This window comes from Pyrgilauda ruficollis, unplaced genomic scaffold (assembly GCF_017590135.1).
Source record: "Pyrgilauda ruficollis isolate IOZ18807 unplaced genomic scaffold, ASM1759013v1 scaffold182, whole genome shotgun sequence".
In the NCBI taxonomy this organism is placed as follows: Eukaryota; Metazoa; Chordata; class Aves; order Passeriformes; family Passeridae; genus Pyrgilauda; species Pyrgilauda ruficollis.
The window spans coordinates 322,584-336,052 of record NW_024517207.1 but is presented as its reverse complement, the minus strand read 5'-3'; the positions used below and the strand labels follow the sequence as shown (position 1 = coordinate 336,052).

At 41.1% G+C, this 13,469-nt stretch overlaps 1 protein-coding gene across 2 annotated transcripts in view; it reads left to right on the top strand.

Annotated features, from left to right (window-relative positions):
* DENND5A (DENN domain containing 5A) overlaps positions 1–12,460 on the top strand; it is a 64,439-nt gene extending 51,979 nt beyond the window's left edge. For both annotated transcript variants that reach the window (XM_041464637.1, XM_041464638.1), the window contains 8 exons: positions 663–784; positions 2,646–2,791; positions 3,417–3,535; positions 4,694–4,875; positions 5,675–5,757; positions 6,968–7,091; positions 7,914–8,082; positions 8,308–12,460. In XM_041464637.1, the coding sequence (XP_041320571.1) occupies positions 663–784; positions 2,646–2,791; positions 3,417–3,535; positions 4,694–4,875; positions 5,675–5,757; positions 6,968–7,091; positions 7,914–8,082; positions 8,308–8,491 (1,129 nt within the window). In that variant the 3' untranslated portion in view covers positions 8,492–12,460. The remainder of the gene's footprint in view (positions 1–662; positions 785–2,645; positions 2,792–3,416; positions 3,536–4,693; positions 4,876–5,674; positions 5,758–6,967; positions 7,092–7,913; positions 8,083–8,307) is intronic.
* The last annotated feature ends 1,009 nt before the right edge of the window (positions 12,461–13,469 follow it).

Sequence of the window (13,469 nt, the reverse complement as noted above, 5' to 3'; positions counted from 1 at the left end):
ATATATTTTGGCATGCTCTTCTTTTATGATTGTGCCCAACACTTGTATTATTTATTGGTTGTCACCTTTGCATGCCTGTCATTTTGGTTATGTCAGGAGCTGTGTACTATCAACACTGAACTATTCCCTGGATTAATGTGCAGGTTGCTGTAGGCCCTGGGTGATCAGCTATAGCCAAATACAAGCAGATAGCCCCAGTTTTTGCCTTATGTCCTTTGAGAACAGTCTTCTGTCACACATCATGTGCTGGAGAGCTCTCCCATGGCACCCTCTGCTCAGAAGTAACTTAGGAGAACTCTCTTCATTTCAGTTCTGTCATTTTAACCATAACGTGGCTAAAAGAAGTCAGAATTTTTTTCAAGAAAGTGCAAAATTCCTTTTCCGTTTTGGGGTGTTTTTGGATGGGAGAAGACCCTTAAATCAAATCTTACATTTGAGGGGTGGAAGATAATGGGAACTGGGCTGATTCACTTTGGAGATGTCAGCCTTGCAGAGACTCAGTGTAGCTTGGCACACTGAAAACTCCTGACTCTCCCAGTATCGCTTCTCATTTGTAATTGCTTGCCCATTATTCATAGTGTACCTAATAAATTTGCACAGTAGAAAACATTTCACTGGAAGCATCTTGTTACTGTGACAGATTATGTGTTTTGCTTTGTCAGAAAACTCTACAAGCGTTACGCGTTCCTCCGCTGCGATGATGAGAAAGAGCAATTCTTGTATCATCTCCTGTCATTCAATGCTGTGGATTACTTTTGCTTTACCAATGTTTTCACAACAATCTGTAAGTATTTGCTTTCCCTGCAACTCTGATTTCTAGATTTGGTTGAGTCCTTGTCCAAAATTCTAACGAAATTCAAAATTCAAATTCTTCACAATGCCAGCTCTGAGCAGCATGCCCTAATGTAGTTGTTCTGCTTTTTTCCCCTGGGATCCATCTGTGTGTGCTGTATTGCTGTTTCCATGATCTTCTGTGGTGGGCAGGAGTTTCTGTCTCTGTCACTTTTGTTTCTAACTTAGTAAAATACATAGCTCTAATAGTTTTAGTTGAGTTCTCAGCTGAAATGTTTGTGGTGGACTTGTTTGCATGATACTAAATAATCACAGGATGGGTTGTTCACTATCAAGGTAAGAATATTAATGCATGCTGGGAATTAAAAGAAAACAAACCTTTCCTTTTTTGTGCTCAGGTTACTTTGCTGCATACCTGTCTCTGGGTTTGGGGTAACAATGAAATGCCTGTTGAGGGCTGCATCAGAACTCCTCATCATTTTTTTTTCCTTCTAGTTGTTGAAAAGATACCCTAGAGAAACTTTTAAGCTATTGTTGATAACTATAACACTTAACTGTGTCACAGAGTTCTCAAAGATCTGTGTGCCTGCTGCCACACAGCATCACTGGGAAGGCAAAATAAGGGAAGACTTTAGCAAGGCTTATGAAATTGGGGGTGGGATATGTGAAAGGCTACCCTTGGTGGTGTGTTGTGATTCACACTTGTGTGTATGAAAGACAAAGCAAACAGACATACAAGCAAAATAGCTTTTGGTCTCGCAGGCAAGTTCTGGATAATGTGAAAATCTGGTCTGCTGGATGCAGTTCAATTGTCACTTACTTTAGGACTATCAGCACAGAAAATAAAAAGGGAAACATTTTAATTCATTCTGAAATGCTATGAGCATTGAGCTTTTAAGAAAACCCAACCACCAAATGCTTTCTCGAGGGCAGTGACAGCTGAGGAGATGCTGAGGGAGAAATGCATTAAATACCTCAGCTGAAAAGCCCTGACTGTAATCTGCTTATGCACTATGAAAGAAGGGCAGAAAGCCAAGAAACACAGTGACCATTCAGAGAATTGGATTTTGTTATAAAAGGTTGGTTAACAGAAGGCTGGGCAGGAGGTGCTGGGTGGTGGAGAGCATATGCCTTGAGAGTCAGAGGAGGGACTGCAGCTCAGGTGATAATGCATGGAATTAGTCACAGGTAAACCAGGGGACCAGAAAGCATTTGAGCATATGTGTGGTACTATTTAGAAGGAAAAAAAAAATTGCTTGTTCTTTTGAGAGATTGATAAGCCCTAAAGTTAGCATAACTAAGAGTGACATGGCAGAGAGAAATTTGCAGCATTATGCTGTATTCACTGGATTTGTTCAGCCATGGCAGTGAATGCTGCTGCCATCCATGCCTGTGAAGAAAGGCTGCAGTTAGTACCTGAGTGGGACCTGAGGGAGTCGTACAGTGTGCTGAGCTACAGTGCACTCCTGGATACAGGAATAAATTGTCTTTACTTCCTTGTCACTCAGCTGAGGATAAGTAACCATCTTTGTGCCGTGTTGTGAGGTTGGTAAATAAAAAGGATTACACTCATAAGAAGGCATTATTCCATCCAAATTTCTTTCTTCACTTGACACTGTTCTTCTGTCAGCTCTCCTTCTTAGTGGCTGCTGTGTATGTGTACACTTCCCCATTCTCAGTCAGTGCTTAGTGTGCAAGTGTCAGCATGATTAAATGGGATCTCTGATGTTCTTTTAACATTTCATGGTACTGCAGTGCTGTTTGGTGGCTTATTTTTTGCCCCTCTTTTGACTAAAGAGGTTACATAATTATTCTTCTTCATTTTTGAAGTATTCTTTCTTTTGTGTTTGCAGTGATACCATACCATATATTGATTGTTCCCAGCAAGAAACTCGGTGGCTCAATGTTCACAGCCAATCCTTGGATCTGTATTTCGGGGGAACTAGGTGAAACAGGAGTCCTGCAGATTCCCAGGAACTTATTAGAAATGACTTTTGAGGTTTGTGTCACTTGATACAAAACCTGATTTGAGTGTTCTGTTTGTTCAGTTTTAAATTCTGCCCTTGCTATAGCACCTTGAAATTCAAAAGGTGGCAGATGTGTCTGTGCTCCTGGTCCAGTGGTGTTTTTTGTATTGTCCTTCACCTGTGGAATGAATGTGGAATATCTTTGTAGTTAGTCACAGATAGTTTATGCCTGTGCATAGCACATTTAACCTATATTTAATAACATGCAGAGCAAAATGACTGACAGTTCCTTAGTGCAAGGGATAGACAAGACTGTCTTTATGTTACAACTGTGGGAGGTGTCATATCCTCTTCTGTGGGAAAACAAAGAAGTGATTCTGCTCTGATTTCTGCCTGTGTGTTGTGTTCATCGGGTACAATTGAATTGAAAAATCTAGTTCAGCTGATGTGCTCTGTGCAGACCAAATAATATTTAATAAAACAAGCAAAACCAAAAACAAGTAAAGCAGCCTACCACTAAAAAGCCCAGAACCAACCATGCATCAGAAACAGGAACCACATTTCTGAGTTTCTGTCTGAGCACATTCCCTAACAGTTTACTCCCACAACATGCTGCTTTCTTTCAGTTTCCTCTGACAAACTTTGTTTAATTTGCAGTGCCAGAACCTGGGAAAACTGACCACAGTGCAAATAGGACATGATAATTCAGGGCTGTATGCCAAGTGGCTTGTGGAATATGTTATGGTCAGAAATGAAATAACAGGGCATACTTACAAGTAAGTATCATCCTGACATTTCATGTGGGGTAAGTAGAATTCCTGCAGGGAGCTGGCACAGTAGGGCTTGTTTGATTAGAAAGGTCTGATCTCCTGGGACTCTGTGTCTACAGTTGCCTCGACCTGAAGGCACAGAAAGATTGTTTGGCTTCTGGCATTAAACAAATCCTGGTTCTCATTAATTCAAGCAGGGTTTGCAGTTTGCAGATGTTCATGTCTCGTGTCAGACTGTTGGTGGAGAGGATGAGTTGACTGTTGTGCAGCTTAGAAATAATCTGCCTTGACCCAAGCAAGAAACAGCAAGTCAGAGCTTGCTGCTTACCAAATATAGGTGATATTTTGTATTAGGTCTGGGTACTCCAGGTGTTATAGAGACACCTTTGGACACAGGCTGGAACACAAGGCCTTATGAGTGTTAGAAACCTGTTTTTACATGGGGAGAGTAAGGGAACAAAACTTACAGTGAAAACTAAATTTATTTGTGTTAGATACAGCATAGTTTGCTGCCCTGTCCTTTGTTTAGGGAAACTGTCAGGCTCATGTTGATGTCAAATTGGTGGGTAAGTCCATTCAACTCTCCATTCCAGTTCATTTGTAATTAAATGAAGAGGGAAAATTCTATTTTTGGATGCTGTTCAATTTTCCAATTAAGCTGATTAAACTGCCATCAACATTGGTTCAGAAAAAGTGATAATGAGCAAATGAGCATGTGTGCTTTCTAGTGTCTGATTTAATACCCCAATTCAGTAGAAGTACTGGTGTTTTGGCATTTAAGCATATGTTTGGGCTGTGGGGTTGTTTTACAGCTGGCTCGCTACGTAGCATATTCAGTGTATTTCCTCACCCATCTATGAGGTGTGGTAGGAGTTCCCCTTTTACTCATTTTTCCTCAAATCATGCTGGGACTCAGGCAAAATCTGCTTTGTGGATGGATCATCTACTGCAACACTCAGCACAAACTTGGAACTGAAAAGATGTTTTACTTTTGCTGCCTGTGCTGGCAAAAGCCAAAGCCAAGACTTTATTACTTGGTGCTGGATGAATGAAGTCTTTCTAATAACTATGCTAGCAGGATTTGGGCTTTAGGCAACTGCAGTTGAAAGTGTTTGGCATGGAATTGAATGTGGATTGATCCATTTATCTCCTTGGTGTTGTTAGGTTTCCCTGTGGAAGGTGGCTTGGGAAAGGAATGGATGATGGCAGCTTAGAGAGGATCCTGGTGGGAGAGCTGCTGACTTCCCACACGGAGGCTGATGAGCGGCAGTGCCGAACGCCTCCCCTGCAGCAGTCTCCAAGCATGATCAGGAGATTTGTCACTATCTCACCAAACAATAAGCCAAGTGAGTGCTGGGGCTTGTCCTGTCTTGTCCTGTTCTGCATCATCATCTGAGGGCTTGCAAACACAACTGGAGTTTGGAGAGGACCTGTGAAACTCAGCCCAGTGTCCTGCTTGTATTCCAGCTAACTTCCAAATTACAATCCTGAGCATCCTGTTCAGTCTACTTAACTTTTGAAGTCTGAAAGGGTGGCAGATGTGTCCTGTCTGTGCTCCTGGTCTGGGTGTTTTTTGTGTTGTCCTTCACCTGTGGAATGAATGCTATGGAGGAAGGTAGAAATTTGCTGCCTTTTCTCTGTCCTTTGTGGATGAAGAATCTTGCTAGTGGTTTCTGTTCATGGTCTTCTCTTTGTTTGCTCTTGAGGTCAGTGTTCTGTGGTAGTCTCATTCCTCATAAATCAGGTGGTTACTTTGTTCCAAACCATACTTGGGTTTGCAGCAAAGCTACCACAGGAAGTATTTCCAGGATGCCCAGGTTTGTTAATCCTAAACAAAGCTCCTTTTCTTTGCTTTGGGTCCTGGTCTGACAATTCACATAATATGTAAAAACCCTTTCCACTGCTGGTGTTTTGAAACACCACAGTGTTAACTTCAATATAAAACCAAACCATCTCCATTCCTACCTCCTCAACAATAAATAAAAGTAGGGTTGGATTTCCATTTCCCACAGCCCAGCACTGTTTCCTTAACAGAATGAGTTATATTGGTTTGTGCTCCTCTGCTGTGCTTTGTGCCGTGCCATAACCCTCACACACGAGGTACAATTTCTGAAGCTGTACTGGATATATTTTTGTGTTTTGCAGAGTTAAATACTGGTCAGATACAAGAAGCTATTGGTGAAGCTGTTAATGGTATTGTCAAGCATTTCCACAAGCCAGAGAAGGAGGTGAGGGGTTGTTCTCTGTGTAATGGCACTCCTGTCCTAAAACTGATTAGTAAACATGAGAGAATATGTAGCAGAAGTAACTAAACTGAATGAACAGCCATGTGCTTGAGAATTCCTGAAGTGCAGCAAAAATGAGATACCGAGATAGTACAGCCTCAAATACCTGTGTTTTTCTTCTAACTGGAGCATTCTGTTAAATTGAATGTTAACATTCTGGTATTGGAAATTGTGGTATTAGTCAAATTCTACCAAGGATTCTACCCATACACTGTCAAGAGCACAGCCTACTGTTTAGTTTGTTCTGAATTAACTGACATTTTACATCTGCATTGAGTTCTAAGTGGGTTTTTAATGTCTGTTTTGCATTATCCTTGCTACTTAAAACATGAAAACCCATGGGCCACTTTAGAAAACGGGAAAGAAACAAAAGCCACCCTGAAAACACCCACATTCCCCAAGAAAGTGAAAGAAGTGCTCTTCAAGACTCTTTTGCATTACACATGTGATCAGCTGGCACAGCAGTGATTTTCTGAAACAAACCTAAGCAGCATGCCCCTGTCCTGTCCTTGTGAGCCAGAGAGGTGCAGAGCAGTGCTGGATCTGGACGGATGGCTCTTGGCAGTCAGGATTTTTTTACGTTGCTGTAACACCTGACTTCTTCATTCATTCTTCACCTGAATTCATTATGGCATGAGAGGTTCATATCCAGTGTAATTCTAGTCAGTGATCGCATTGATAATAATCTCAAGTGGCCATGCACTGGTTTTGCAGAACAGAATTTACCATCATGTGCTGAAGCAGGACTTTATTTTTTACTGAGCATTAAATGCTTTTGTTGATAAGCAATCAGAGGCACATGATACACTGGGTCTGTTATCTGTTATTTAAAAAAAGAGGAAAATATTTTCCTAATTTTCATAGTGGTGATTATTATAGGTAAAGCCTGCTCATTATCTTGACCTGTTTGAGGCTTTGTTTGATGATGATGATGAGGCCCTGACAATGCTTTCCTCAGCCTCCTTCTTAGAGAAGTCAATCCATTTTTGAATGCTCAGGACTTGGGAGAACTGGGCCATCCCATTCGGGGTCACTGTTTGACAGCAGATTTGAACTTTAGGCATCTGTTTATTTAAAAACTTAATGGGACACCTGTGTCCCAGAGTCCCAAGGTGAAGTGATGATTGTGTATGCTTTCTGTGTGTGCTGGCAGAGAGGCAGCCTGACCCTGCTGCTGTGTGGAGAAAGTGGACTTGTTTCAGCTCTGGAGCAAGTGTTCCAGCACGGGTTTAAATCGCCGAGACTCTTCAAGAACGTCTTCATTTGGGATTTTTTAGGTGAGTGGGAGGATGACGTCCCAGAGCCTGTTTGTATCTTTGCACTACATCCAGCTGTGTTCCTTATCACTGCTGTTGTGTCTCAGCTGGTGTGAAGAGCAGACTTCTTGGAGGCATCTCAGCAGCTGCATGGCCGTGAGAGCTCCTACCTGCTCCTACTGTCATGAGAGAGAGCCTCTGTCATCTGCCAAGGCTGACTGTACTTAATGCAGCAACTGGGCTTTGTCCTTCTAGCAGCTACAGTGTAAAACAAACTTTCCTGCTGAGGAAGAGGCACGTAAACAGGGTGGTGAATTGACATGGGGTAACCTTGCTCTTAATTGAGCACTGAGAAAGCAAGAAATCACATTTGTGAGAGAATGAATTGTCTTTCAGAGCACAGCAGATGGATCTAGTGCTGTTGTATGTACTGGACATTGTAATAAAGGGGTTATAAGCATGCATTTTTCACACAATGGTCTAGATCCCTTGACAAAGCAAAATAAATCAACTGACTTTACAAACACATTTTAAAAAATGAATTCTTTTTAATGTTTCAATACTTTGAGTAGCTGCTTTAACATTGCTGTTCCCCTTATATGATCATTTTACTGCACTCAAATTCATTACATAGGTGAACCTCTTTAGCATTGTTCAGAGGGAAGGAAGGGGAATGCCAGTTTTATGCAGGGGGAACACAGGACTGAATCAAACAGAAAAAAACAGTGCCTAAATGTAATGATGCAGGAAATTCATGGATGAGCTTTGATCCTAGGCCTTTCGGTTTTAATTCTCTCCTAATGGCACTGATGAAACTTCATTATCTTCCACCATTCTTTTAAGAAAAAGCACAAACATACTATGAGACCCTTGAGCAGAACGAGATGGTCCCAGAGGAGAACTGGCAGACAAGGGCCAGGAATTTCTGTCGCTTTATCACTGCTATCAACAACACCCCTAGGAACATTGGGAAGGATGGCAAGTTTCAGATGCTGGTGTGTCTTGGAGCCAGGTATAAATTTATACTATATTCTTTATAATTGTTGTTATTGATATTTTAATGAAATGGTAAAGATGTTGCACATGGGCCAGTTACTCCCCATTCCCTGTCTCATAAAGATAAATGGAGAGCATGGTAGGTCTGCTTAAAAGCAAAGATTAAAAATTATGTCTGTGCAGATGTGAAATTAACTTGGCTTTATTTTTCTTCCCAAACTGCCCACTGGCCCCTTGCCAGAGACCACCTTTTGCACCACTGGATCGCCCTGCTTGCAGACTGCCCCATTACAGCCCAGATGTATGAGGACATAGCCCTGATTAAGGATCACACGCTGGTGAATTCTTTGATTCGGGTGCTGCAGACCTTGCAGGAGTTCAACATCACCCTGGAGGCATCTCTTGTCAAAGGAATCGACATCTGACCTCCTGTCCCACAGGAAAAACTGTTGTTAAAAACACAGAGAAAAGCAACAAGGAGTGGATCTCGTTAGTATGCAGAAGTTCTGTCTTGCCAGTACATTGTATCGTGAACTTGTTCATGGCCCAGAAATGCAACTTTGACTTTTCTTGAAGGAAACTCCAGAAATAGTACAGGCAAATGGATAGAAGCTGTAAACTCAATGTAAAAAAGAGGATTTTGGTATAAATCTATTTTAGAGTTTATTTGCTGATTTGCTTTTTACACACTTTCATGTGAAAGAGATAGAGATGAGTATTGTGCAGCTTATTTTAAAGCTGCAGTATTTCCTTGCCATAGAAAAAGTGCAGTGAGCCTTTCAGCATTCTGTGAACTTGCCTTCAGATATGCTGTATGTCATAGACCCCAGTGTATACACTCCATTTCTGCTGAGAAGGTCATTCTATAGTTTTTAAACTAATATTTTATATATTAACATTATTACCAATGTTTGATTTTTAAGGTGTTGGGTCATGTTCTGCTGCAAGGGAACTACAGATCTGATCTGTGCTTTTAATAGCTCCAAAGCACTGATTTGTCAACAATATTTTTTTCCTTTATTTTTGTTGTCAGTATTATTTTTAGTGAAATCCAGGAGACTGAACCGTGAAATGTCCAGAGATCAAAGTAATATTTTTCATATTGGTACGCAATTGCACAGAAGAAGAAATTAAGTCTGTTTTTTAACTGATGTTTTTTATTTATTTAACCTATCATTGTGTTTTGTAAGTTTGTCTTTAAAAAAAATATCTTCTATGATACAACTGGCTATATTATGTTGCAATTCAGAATTTACAGTGTAGCCCACTTAAATGAAAAACCTGGAGTAAATGTTCATAACACAAGAACGTTTCCACTTAAACCAGCCTTTTGAAGCTTGGTATATGGTTGCTGCTGGTAATTCTCTTAACTGCTAATAAAGAGGGACATGAGTTCCCCAGATGCCAGATGACTAAATATAAACCTCTATGCCCCATCTGAAGTAATAACAGTATACCTTACTAACAAGTATAAGGATTTCTTAACGTTTCTGAAAAGACAGTGGTATTAAGGTTTTTTCTTTTCCTTTTGAGTGCATATGTCTTGGATCCTGTTGTCACAGTCTGCTTCATTTGGGATGCTTTTGTTTTTAGCAAAGAAAGTTTAGTCCATTTCTGCTATGAAACACAAACATTTTGAAAGCTTAATTTATTGGAGATCTGGAACTTGGCAAACGCCTAAAGGCATCTCTGTTCATTTGAGTCCTCTGATAAAAATCTCTTTGAAATGAATATGTGACTTAAGAACAGGCTGATTTATCAGCATCACAAATTACTGTACAGAAGTTCAGGGCTGTGTATTTAAGAGGTCTCCACTGTATAAACTTATCTCAGTATTGTCTCTCTTTGGGGAAGCAGAGTCCAAGTTTTTTGGTTCATACAATGTTGTAGCACTTTTACTTTACCTACAGCTTAGTCACATCTTGTGATAGTTTTATTTCCATAATTTATGAGTATAGCACATGTATTAAATTTTTGACTATTTTTACTTTTGTCCTATTTATTTCATTATTAAACTGAGAAGTTCCTTTGTCACTACTTATCAGAGCAAGATTCTTCTTTGATTTCACAGTAGCATTAGGAAGATGTGAGAACAATGTCTGAGCCACTCCTCACATGGAGTGGGTGCAAATTCCTTCACAGCTTACAGGAGTATTCTCTGTGTGTGTAGGGTTGGTTTTGTTGGTATGTTTTTTTTTTTTTTCATTTTTCTTCCCACTTTGGAAGGGAAAAAATGAAGAAAACAGTTTTACTGCATTCTAAGAATTTCATATATTCAACTTAATATGTTAGGATGGTCTTTTTACACCTGCCCTAAATTGTTTATGCATTAATAATAGCAAAACAAAAATTGGTTTATTTTGGGTTTTTTTTTTTTTCATTTGTTTTCTGTTGTTGTTGTTTTTGTTTCAGCTGTATTGAAAATGACTTTACTATGCATGTGTATTTCACAGAGAATTTTAAGTAAGAAAGAAAGGTTCCATATTTTGACCTTGACAGATGAGTTGATCCTGTTAAAAGCATATATGTCATAGTATTAAGGGTGGATTAATTTTATATTGCATGAGGTAATTACCCTGAACTATGATTCTTTTTTTTGTCTTTTCTTTTTTTCCTTCCTTACACAAGTTTCCCTAGTGAGACATGATACCACTGGCCTGATGGCTGTTTTGGTGTGGATTGTTTTGCCCTCATTAGGACAGTTTGAGGTACCTGGGATGGGCAGAGGCTGGGATTTGGTGATTGCCAGGGGTGGGCTTCTTGGCTGTCCCATGAGGATGATGCTGCCCATCGGTGAGAGCACCCTGAGTGCTGGCTGTCCTGTGCAAAAGGAGCACACAGAGATCCTCTTCCAGCTCCTAGGTTACTTTATTCTCACAGGAAAAGCCAGTTTGAGATAGACCTTCCTCTTCCTCTCACAGGGGGCCTATGCTTTATCCTGTTGGGGTTCAAAGCACTTTGTGCTATGCACTTCCAAGTCTGCAGGGATTTGCTGCACTGATGGAGCAGTAGAAGGTTCTGAGATGCAGCAGAAAAAAAGCTGGTTTTGTTAGCTCCAAAGGCAACCAAGGAAGAGCAAGATACTAAATACAGCCAGTGCCAGGATTTTGGGAGGAGATTTAGCTGGCATGTGTAAGAGCAGCCCAGGCTGTAGGAGCAGCCACAATCCCACCTCTCTGCAGGGTTCACCTCAAACCCACCCACTTCTCTCGTGGCTGTTCCTAGCAGCAGCCCCACAGGATAAGGTGAGGATCCAGCATTTGCCCTTGCCATGCCACTGCTGAACTTCACCGGAACAAACAGTGTAGTCAGCACCTTTTATCCAGAGCTTTGTAAAATCCTTCTCCCTTTGTTCAGAGTAATGCAGTTTTAACTTTTTTTCATGTTACTTTTCCAAAATAAGGGGGCAGGTTTGGTAGGTACAGTTAGCGTGGCTGTGCTGTTCTGTTCAGTGGGCATTTTTTGGTAACTGTTAATGAGAAAAGATTATAATCTTTTTAACAACGCACATTCATTCTAAAGAGAGAAATGCAGTGATAAAAAAGTAAGCAGCTCATCATGGAGTAAATACATAGTGCTAAACTAGCCAAATATGTTTACAGGCTCATACCTGATTTGAAGGAAAAATTAGGCTATCACTTTTTATCACTTATTATCACAATTATTTAGGCTTCTTTGGTTAATGCTACAATGATGCTTTATACAAAAAGAAAATGCAAATTAATAAAGTTTGGTTTAAATGTAATTAAATACTATGATGGTAAGTTTATACAAAAGGGGAAAAAAAACCCACCTTTACCTGCCATAAACTTTAACCACCTGATATTCTGTAACTGAAAACATATTCATGAACTGGAGACTATTCCACAACTTTTTCCATTACAAAGAGTATTTTTCAAACTGCTCAAATGGAACTTACTAGCTGGATGACCCATACTTTTTATGTGTTTTAAATTCATGAATATGTTAAGATTTCTGCAGTGAAACTATTCAGATTTAACATTTTCTGTATATTGTCAAATGAATTTTGTCTGTAGTGAAGAGACTATAGGATACTTGAAAATACTTGAAGAAATTGTACACGTACTTCACATCTTTGTAGCTCTTTATTTTATACCTAGAGATTGGTGTTAAACTAAGATAAAGCATCAATACCTTATAAACTATATATTTTACTACATGGGGAAATCACTGGCTTGCTATTTTTAAGGGCCGTGTTGAAGTTTACATTATAATGACAAAACCAGGTACTGTTTTCCTTTTTTTTTTTTTAATTTTTCCTGTGACATTTCAATCCATTGGACATTTAAATGTGAATTGGATATACAAAGAGGTTTTACAGGTGTAGCTCATTTGCTGAATTGCAATAAAATTTGTCTTCTAACATGAAAAAATAGCATTAATGTGCTATTTTCATAAAGCCTGGTATAATTTGGCTGATCATCTGGCTCATTGCCTGGCTGCAGGTCTGTGGGACATTTTAGTGGCTCGTTTTAGGTCTTTGTTGTACAGTTTTGTGTCTGATCTGTTCAGCTACAGCTGCTCCAAGGCAGCCTTCCGCAGGCCATCCCTGTCAGACTGCCAGCAGCGGGGGAGCTGCCTGCTCAGGGAATGGGGACACGGGGAAGGCAAAGGGACCGGCACAGCCCTTGGAAGGGGCTGTGAGCACACACCCTCAGACGTGCTGCCATTCCCTCTGTTCCAAACCACGTCAGGTATCACTGAATGCTCTGTTCCACCAGGGAAGGCACAAGGGAAGGAGCTGGATCACTGATCTGGAGGTATCTCTGTTGCTTCACCTCTCACACCCCCCTGCTCTGTGGTGGAGGCGTTTTTTAAGCAAAGCAAAATAACAAGTGTCGATATCCCTTTTGGGGAGCTGCACTGATCTGCCTGAGCTGGGGGTGATCCTGCTCTGCCAGCAGCTGGTGCTGTCACCCTGGGGGACGCCAGAGGGTGAGCTGGGCCCGGGCCATGCTCTGGTGAGCTGCTGCTCGTCCTGGGACAGGTCTGGGGGTGCAGTGGTGGCCTTGGTGCGTGCTGTGGGTGTACTGGGCCTGTGAGAGACACCCGGGCTGCTCCGCTGGGGATGGGCCTGCTGCCCTGACCCCCTGCAGGCATGGACGCGGGGCAGGCCTGCGTGGAGCTGAGGTGAGCGCAGCTTCATTCGCCTCACACAGGTGGCGGCCTCCGGTGCTTCAGGTTTCCTCCAAGGAAAAGGAGCACCAAGAGCAGGGCCTTGCTGGGCAAAGTGTGTTGTGCAGCTGCTGGGTGCACAGGCAAGGGCTGTTCGGGTCTAAAATGTTACCATTAGTTGTAGCAATGACTTGGAAAGCTCTCACAAGGAAATACAAATGTCTAAAAGTTATTTCACACCACAAAGTGTCTCCCTTTTCCCCCTAG